Here is a 9,532-nt window from a genome sequence, read left to right as displayed (position 1 = left end):
CTTTGTCTATCCCTTTCCAAAAGACTTCACTAAGACACTATAAAGACCGGATAAGCACTAGAATATGCTAGGGTACGAGACCTCATGTGGCCCAACTTCTTGAAAATCTTGCATGCCATCGAGCCTTTCAAGGTCAACACGTTGAAAGACAATCTAATTGGTTAAACTATAACTTTGACTATGGGAATCCACCATGGTTAGGCTATAACTGTGACTATGGGAAGCCACGCATCCCATTCTATGCAAGAGAGTGTCGACATTTATGTGAGGTGAATGCCAAATTTGGGAAATTCACCTTCTTTATGAAAAGAGAAGGTTTTAAAACATGTGAACGTCAAGGGGGCTTGCAAAATTGCAACAAAAATCTGTTAAGGGATGAGACCGGTGGAATCACTATCCCCAGCAATTGATCTCAGTGCCTTCCAAAAAAGACCGCCTGAAAGGTTAAAACCACGTAATGACTATAAAAAAAATTGCCACCTAAGCATTCAGCACAATAAAAAATGACCGATAACCAAATTTCCTTGCAACAAATTGCTCTGACATTCTACACCCCACAATGTCATCGTGTCAGCGCCGCCAAAAATGCCACCTAGTCGTGCCTCGCCACATGTTGTACACATAGCCTCCTTATGCTGCTCGACAGCTTGCCATGGCTGCACATCTATTTGGCCAGTGTCTGCATGTTCTTTGCCTGTTGTTAGGCACTCATCTGCCATTTGACTACCCGTGTCAGCTCTGTTGCACATCATCTTTGCAACTCTTTGTTGTGATGTGCCATTTCATCAGTATTGCAATAAAAAACACAATAAAAGTTTGTAGCTGCTAGTAAACCTCCTCTCCCTAGCCCTGGAAAGCTGAAAAAGTGCTTCGAGAGCACTTCTTGAGAGGGAAGCCGCACCCACCTTGTGTAACGGTAAAGAGGCTTATTGCGAGATGTCCCAAAAATTCTCGATCCAGTCATGTTTGGCGGCACATTAGGGATCAGTGCAAATAACAACCATGAGACCGGTGGAATCACTATCCCCAGCAATTGATCTCAGTGCCTTCCAAAAGAGACCGCCTGAAAGGTTAAAACCACGTAATGACTATAAAAAAAATTGCCACCTAAGCATTCAGCACAATAAAAAATGACCGATAACCAAATTTCCTTGCAACAAATTGCTCTGACACTCTACAACCCACAATGTCATCGTGTCAACGCCGCCAAAAATGCCACCTAGTCGTGCCTCACCACATGTTGTACACATAGCCTCCTTACGCTGCTCGATAGCTTGCCATGGCTGCACATCTATTTGGCCAGTGTCTGCATGTTCTTTGCCTGTTGTTAGGCACTCATCTGCCATTTGACTACCCGTGTCAGCTCTGTTGCACATCATCTTTGTAACTCTTTGTTGTGACGTGCCATTTCATCAGTATTGCAATAAAAAACACAATAAAAGTTTGCAGCCGCTAGTAAACCTCCTCTCCCTAGCCCTGGAAAGCCGAAAAAGCGCTTCGAGAGCACTTCTTGAGAGGGAGGCCGCACCCACCTTGTGTAACGGTAAAGAGGCTTATTGGGAGATGTCCCAAAAATTCTCGAACCAGTCATGTTTGGCGGTACGTTAGGGATTAGTGCGAATAACAACCATGAGATATCGCTAGCTCACGACCAGCGCCGCATCACAACCCTTAGATCAAATCTCTGATCTAACAGTCCGTAGGAGCAGGTTAAATGTGGCATGAGGTGCAACGTCGTGATATCATGGCGCGACGGCTATCCTCCATTGTCGGATCAACGTGCATCAACGGTACACATGCATTTCCACACGATTGCCACTCGATCCAACGGTGCACATTTTTCCATGGCATCGCTTTTCCCCATGGTTGACAACCGGCAATCCGGCTTGGTCGTCGATCCCGATCGAAAACCGGGGCAATCAAGCGTGGGGCCTTGGGCCAGCTGGAGGGTGGCCGATCCGGAACGGATTCCGTACTCGTCCAAAGTTTTCAACGTATGGTTTTTTGTTGGGAAAAGTGTAGTCTACCTCCAACACCAGCTCTACAATGGAAAGCAGCTCTGTAATTTCGATTCTGTAACGTACTGGTTCTATCATCTTGGCTATGGCGGATGGCACCTCCTTCTTCCGCCTGCTGCTCGCCGTCTCTTCCATCTTCCTCCTCCTCTCCACCCTTCAACTCAACCTTGCCACCTCCTCCTCCGCCCAAACCACCCAGGACATTACCCACTTCATCTTTGGCCTTTGTAACACAGCCAAATACGACGTCAATAGCTCCTTCGCCCTTACCGTCAACACCGTCCTCGGCGTCCTCTCCCGACACTCCTCCTCCTCCTTGTATTATAGCTATAACGCCTCCAACAATTTCTATGGTATGTATCAATGCCGTGGCGACCTCTCCTTCTCCTCTTGCTCCTCTTGCGTGGCTGCCATTTTATCTTCCGCAGGTAGTGCATGCAGTAACGCCATCGGCATGCGCATCCAGCTCCAGGGCTGCTATCTCCGCTATGAGAATTACACTTTCCTCGACATACCTGACTATACGCAAATCATTAACCCCAACTGCTCCAACTCCAGCAATAACCAAGCAGTCTTCCAATCGAATCTGGCCTCCGTTCTCAATATCACCACAAAATCGGCCCCTTTACATGGGGGCTTCAACGCTTCCTCTCAAGGTACCCGTGGTTCCAACTCTGCATATGCACTTGCACAATGCCTAGGATATCTATCTCCAGCCCAATGCACTGCCTGCCTTTCTCAATCTTCACACTACAAAACCATCTGCGGGAACGCTGTCTTTGGCAGACTCGACTATGTCACTTGCTATTACCGCTTCGATGACGTCCCCATCCCCTTATTCAGCAACATAGTTCAAAACTTAGCACCCGCATCTCCACCGAACGAGCCGCCCATCGCCTCTCCGCCGGCTTTGCTGACCAGCCCCCGTGCTGGTGGCCCTGCTGGATTCGGGATGAGAACCACCCCCGGTAATTCCTCAAGCTAATTAAGGATGTTGTACGCGTAAGGTTGAATCGTGTCCTCCGAGAAGGATCGATGTGTATAACTCTTGAACAAGTTTAAAGCAGCAGATTCTACCTCTCACCGTGACCATCTCAACCCACCATTGTGATTCGCGGATGCTTATATGGCTCTGTTTTCAATCTCCTTTCAGGGCACAGTAAATCACGGTGGAGAATTCCAGTTATCGTGGGAATTCTGGTGGGTGGTTTGCTCGCGGTCTCAGGCGCTTTAATACTGTTTGTGTTTTGTAGACGGAAGCGCACGACAAAACCAAAGCCATCAGAGAAAAAAGGTATCTCAGCTGCTTAGAGTCTTCAGCTACTTTTTCTTAGGACTAATGTGAAGTAAAGTATCTTCAGGGATATCTAACCAGTGCAATTTCTGTCCTAAGTCTAAACGATGGCTTAAGTACCAAAGCGCCTTCTTCTTTTTGGTTGCCTATGAAACTCGGTTCCGTAAGTGATTATGGCATAACAGCGATAGGTGCATGTAGAGCACAACTTCCAGCATGGGGGAGAAAATTTTTCAATGGAAGAGCTCAGAAATGCAACAGAAGACTTCCATCCCAGAAACAAGTTAGGAGAAGGTGGATTTGGTCCTGTGTTCAAGGTATAGTTTCATGATCAGCATTCAGCAGTTTTGCAAGGACCGCTTGACTTGAATCTCTTTCTGTGCTAGCGCTTTTCGAATTACTCCTCCACTTCTGGTTGTAATTAGTGGGAAAACTTTTCGAGATGACTTAAGAAGTAACGGAAAGGAATCAAATAGAGTACGACCACGCATCGGATGCTGTAGAAGATCAGGAGAATAAGCAATGAAGCATCCACACAACGTTTGCGTAAAGAGTCTAAAGACGTCATTGGCAAGCTGAATGCAAATCGAGTTCATTTGATCTTAGTTAAAATTCAAAAGACGTTAGCAATTCGCTTCATCGACGTTTATGGTGGAATGTCCTTGCTCTCCAGGGGAGGCTAAATAATGGAAAAGATGTGGCAATCAAAATGCTCTCTTCCGGAAGCCGTCAAGGAAAGACGGAATTCTTGAATGAGGTGAACGTAATTACCAACGTACAACATCGAAATCTTATCGAACTGCTTGGATGCTGTGTGGACGACTCGAACAGGCTTCTAGTGTACGAGTACCTTCCAAAGCGGAGCCTAGACTTACACTTATTTGGTAACTCCTACCATACGAGCATACCTCTCACGTAGGAACATAGATGGCCTTCTCATATGCGCATTGGGATGGTTTTTATGAATTTTAACATGAGGGTTTCTAAGGCTTATATTAAAGTTCATGGGGATTCGTATCTTTTTAAGGCTTATATTAGAGTCCATGGGATTTTGTATCTTCTTTTCTAGTATGCTAATGCTCATAGTTGTGCAAGCAGAAAATGATGGTCCTGGAGAGCGAGTTGCTTTGAACTGGACAAACCGAATTGAGATTATTGCAGGGATTGCTAGGGGGTTATGGTATCTTCATGAAGATTCGCATGTCAAAATTATCCATAGGGACATAAAGGCAAGCAACATCCTTTTAGACAATAATCTACAGCCAAAGATTGCAGACTTCGGTTTAGCAAGGTTCTTTGCAGACGATGTCACCCACCTCACTACAAGAGTAGCTGGAACTTTGTAAGTTGATTTTCAGTGTTAGTTGGGTTTGATTTACGATACGAGATCTAGAACTAGTGGACACTTGTCGATGCTTTGTTAACTTATGATTTATCTTTTTCAAAAGGGGCTATCTTGCACCAGAGTATGTCATCAATCACCATCTGACGGAGAAAGTCGACGTTTATAGTTTTGGTTTAGTTGCTCTTGAGATTGTGAGTGGTAGAACAATCATGGATGAACGACTTGCACCAGAAAGGCAACATTTACTTGAATGGGTAAGGCTCATAGTGATGTGCAAATACGTAGAGCTAAGGTCTCTTATCTCACAATATTTCAAGCTTGTTTCATTGTGTGCTAAATAAAACACGGATGAGGGAAATGTTAAAAACTAACAAATTGAATTCTTTATGTATGCATGCAGACATGGAGTTTATATGAAAGACAACAACAACTACAGATTCTAGATCCTAAGCTACAATGCAACACAGAATTGAATGTAGACGAGGTAATCCGAGTTGTACATGTAGCTCTCCTCTGCACCCAAACAATACCACAAGCCAGGCCAACCATGTCACAAGTGTTTGGAATGCTATGTGGCCAGTCTGAGAGCTTAGCACTACCCTTAAAACCAACCATTATTAGCATGGATCTTGATCAACATCCGCATAGATTGCCATATGTGTCTTTGCCTAATTCCAACTAGTCTCAATGAGAAACATTGTTGAATGTGATCTTATTAGCCAATTAGACTTATAGCTCGCTTGCCTTCATTAAAGAGACTTATTAGTAGATGTGTTTGGATGCTTTAGAAGATGATATTTCTAAATTTCAATCTCCATCATTTGAGAGGGAAAGTGAGCTGCTCTCTATTAATGTTGACCTATAATTATGCAATATAAGAAGATTCATGGATGTGCACGTAGATATGCAGGAAGTAGATCAACCAAGGAAAGAAGTATATGTGTGCATACACTTTGTCAAACCTTTTAGCACTACCTCGTTAGAGATAGTGCTATAGTGAAGTATTCTTGACTCTTTCTGTAAACTTCTGTGTGATTTTTAAAAATACAGATAGTAATTTATATATGCAGTTACCTTTAGTTAACTAGTTATTTGCATGCCCTTCAACTTATTGGTTTATCTTTAGTTAACTTTACATTTAGTTAACTAGTTGTTTGCATGCCTTGCAAGCTGTTGGTGTCCTTGCTACATGCAACTAATTGTCTTAGGTTAGATGATTTTGCGAATGCCGTGTGAGCTATTCATTTATCTATTGTGTGCACATAATCTCAAGTCAACCTTCAAATCATTGTTCTTCCACTCAAGATCACCTTCGATACAACAAGACAAAGCAACTATAGATGCGCCTGATAGATGCGCAAAATATCAGGCGTGTCTATAGGTGCAGATAGAATTAGAGAAAATATGGGCATGTCTATTAGCCTGTCTATCAACACATCTAATAGCGCAGTTATTCATGCATCTAATAGCGCATCTACATTGTGTTTTAGACGCGTTTATAAACGCGCATTAGAGAGTAAAATTTTTATACAGGCTGATAAATGTGCATCACTACTTTCCAAACATTGCCTATAATTACCAAAGCACATACTTTTTAAAAAATATCAATGCTATGCATGTGTCACACATGATAATATGCTTTTTGACAAACCCACATATACAAAAATTAAGTGAGGTGAGGAGAATGAGACAATATATAAAATAGTTTTGCCAATATTAATGATGGGCTATGGTTCAATCTCATCCTCAATGAGATCAACCCTTGCCACACTATCTACTTCAATACCCAAACCAATGTTGAGATCTACAAATACATTCAGCCCACTACTACTTGTGCTACTGTGCTCATCAAAATCAGCATCACTAATGGCAGGCTCATCCTATCTCATGATCATCCTCCTCTCTCGTATCACGATCATCATCACCTCCATGGCCATGATCATCTTCCATATGCTTTGGAACGTGGCATAATATGAATGTATTATACATCACTTTGGAACGTGGTGTAATAGGTATGATGTGCCACCACCTATTATTTTCCACCATTGGTTGATAGACAACCTAATTCAAACACAAATACAAACTTGTTATTTTCCTTACATCAAAGGTATCAAATATTCAAAAGTAAGTATTTTTATATATGCATACAGTACTTGTTCACATTGTTGTGGTAGTACTAGTGTGTCCTTGCTTTGCCAAAACTTTGTGGAGTCAATAGTTACAAAGCCACTTGCATGGCATTTGATTGTTGCATTAGGGCATCTTTCCACCATGTCCTTAAACCACTTGATATCCAAAACATATACAAAGAAGCGTCGAAAGTCAAGCTTAATTATATCTTGGATTATGCCACAATAATCATCCATGGCTCCATTGGCTCCCTCAAAGCTAGCAATGACATTGCAATCTTGTGTGTTTCTCTTATCATCAATCCGTTGTGTCAAAAATGCTTGCCCTCACACCATATAGCATTGAACGTAGTACACTACACCTCGAAGGGTACACTACTTAGAAACCCTATGTATCTCGTGCATTCAAGGGGTATTTAAAAAACCCCTCAGCTAGAATTTCCCCCCCATTAAAACCACCCCTCTTTACTTATGGACTAAGTGATTTTTTGCTAAAGCCTTGCTTGGAGCATTGATACACTTCATATTTTGTATATTGTAAAGTACCTCACAAGCTCACCCATCTTGTAAATATAATCATTCACATCCTTCGATGCACTACGAGAAATGCTAGTAGGTAGTATGAATTTAACACATGAGCGATGGTTGATTAGTTGCTTCTACACTCACAAATTTGGAAGGAAAAAGAGATTATGCCAAGTCATACTTGGAGCATCTTGTGCCAATCATGAGATCTCAAGCTGTATAATTGCTCTACACCTCTTTTTCTGCTCTTTGTGAAGGCCCCCTTCAAAAACCTCATGCATCCAATGGGAGTATGAATTGTAGTGATAGCTTGCTTCACCATATAGCACACAATACTTACAAACCCTTACCGGCTCATGCCAAGTGGAGGAGGAGTCGTGGAGTTTGTAAAGTAGACTTTAACGCTTACTTGAGTAATTCATTCAAACTTGCATTGCTACATCCATAGATGGTTTGCAAGTTTAGTAACTCAAGGGAGGCACGTAGAATAGATAATGTGCACCCCTCAAACAGTGGTGTCGATGCTCCAATAAAAAGTTAATCCTACTCCATGCTGTCATCCCTACTTGAGGACTAATGTGGACAATTAAATCTTGCACCATATCATCGAACACCTCCTCCTCCACGGGCTCATGAGGTAATGATGGCAGGCTACTATCACCATCACTCCATGCATCCATAACGGTCCCTCTTGAAGATCCCACCTCATATCGCCGATGCTTTGCCTCCTCACGACGAGTATAGGGCAACATATGAGGGTGTGGCACTGCATCCTGTATCAAATTAAAAAATGATCATATATCAAACACATGAACACCCATAGGTATCTCAATCAACCTCAACACTTTAACACTCGCCAAGGAGATGGTCGCATCCCATTCTCCATACTTTGAGATGTGATTGAGTGTAATTCTACATGCACTATACATATTTCCTCGACATCAATCACACATACATTTGATTTTTTTCTCCAACCACATTTCTTGATGGTGGATATGAAGGGATTCATCCTCACTAGAGGTACTTGTTGAGGATGAAGACATCTTATAGATAAACAACCCAAAAAATGTGTTTTCCCTTGAGGATTTAATGAGAAAACTCTGTAGCACATCTATAGGCGCATCTGTACTATGGAACACATCTATAGGCACATCTAAAGCATAGTGTAGACATGCTATTAGATGTGCTTTGAGACGTGTGGACTGGTTTTTAAACCTACATTTCGCTCATTGTCAAACTCCACTGCGCTTGCAAACCTTTCAATACACAAGTCTCTAGGCATACACACACAGCTCCAGGCACCCACTTTCATCTCCAAGCACACACTCATCCACAAGCATACAAGAGAAGAGGGTCAAGAAGGAAGCCACAAGAGAAGAAGGAGAGGAAGCTTTGAACAAGGACAAGAAGCTTTCATACCTCTATCCAAGGTAAGTCTCTTGTTAGTTGGTCTACTCTCTCAATCCATGATGCTTTTGGTACACTCTGGAAGTTGTTCTCTTCAAATTCGTCCTTTGTCGCATGCAAGAAAGGATGTTTTTGGTACTTTTGTTCTTTTTGGTGTCAGGCGCCTGTCATTGTTATCTTTTTGTCAAAATCTATCTATCGGAGCACGTCTAACAGCATGTCTAACAATGTGTCAACTGTTTGGCAAAATAGTGTAGCTGTGTCTATAGACACACTGTTAGCCACGTCTATAGACGTGCTCTAACAAACACATCCTGACCTTTTCTTCTCCTTCTCCTTCTCCTTCTCCTTCTCCTTCCCCTTTCCCTTCCCCTTCCCCTTCCCATCTCCCTTCTCCTTAATCCATTCCGCCTTCTCCTTCTGTTCTCCATCCTCTTTTAATTCTGCCATCCTCCCTTCTCTTTCCTTTCTCCTTTCCCTTGCATGCATGTTTAAGTCAAATTTTCAATGCCTTAAGCATTCATGAGGAAATAAGGGATTGCATGAATGAGGTAAATAAGTGATTGCATGAGGGCGAGATAAAGAAAGAGGGCATGCATGATGGAAATCACGGGATCGCATAACTCTTTTAATATATACATATGGAAAGAGGGCATGCATGATGGTATTATTATTTTCTTCTTTTCTGTAGTTCATCATGTGGCCAAGAAGCTCTTGAGGAGCCTCGCCTGATCTTTGGGATGCCATATTACAACAGTTATATAACATTTTGGGGCACCCTCCCACTCCTCAAGAGTCATACACATACATGACA

General features: G+C 42.5%; 1 protein-coding gene across 1 annotated transcript; it reads left to right on the top strand.

Annotated features, from left to right (window-relative positions):
* Positions 1 to 2,030: 2,030 nt before the first annotated feature.
* On the top strand, positions 2,031 to 5,605 carry LOC147880064 (cysteine-rich receptor-like protein kinase 15). The gene is made up of 7 exons (XM_087371455.1): positions 2,031 to 2,986; positions 3,172 to 3,312; positions 3,514 to 3,629; positions 3,986 to 4,196; positions 4,411 to 4,654; positions 4,761 to 4,911; positions 5,058 to 5,605. The coding sequence occupies exons 1-7, from the start codon at positions 2,104 to 2,106 to the stop codon at positions 5,337 to 5,339; spliced, it is 2,028 nt and encodes a 675-aa protein (XP_087227581.1). The 5' UTR covers positions 2,031 to 2,103; the 3' UTR covers positions 5,340 to 5,605.
* Positions 5,606 to 9,532: the final 3,927 nt, after the last annotated feature.

This window comes from Dipteris shenzhenensis, chromosome 33, assembly GCF_047967505.1.
Source record: "Dipteris shenzhenensis isolate YYH24624 ecotype China chromosome 33, Dip_SZ_1.0, whole genome shotgun sequence".
Classification (NCBI taxonomy): Eukaryota; Viridiplantae; Streptophyta; class Polypodiopsida; order Gleicheniales; family Dipteridaceae; genus Dipteris; species Dipteris shenzhenensis.
The sequence above is the reverse complement of the archived record's forward strand: the minus strand, read 5'-3'. Positions and strand labels throughout refer to the sequence as shown.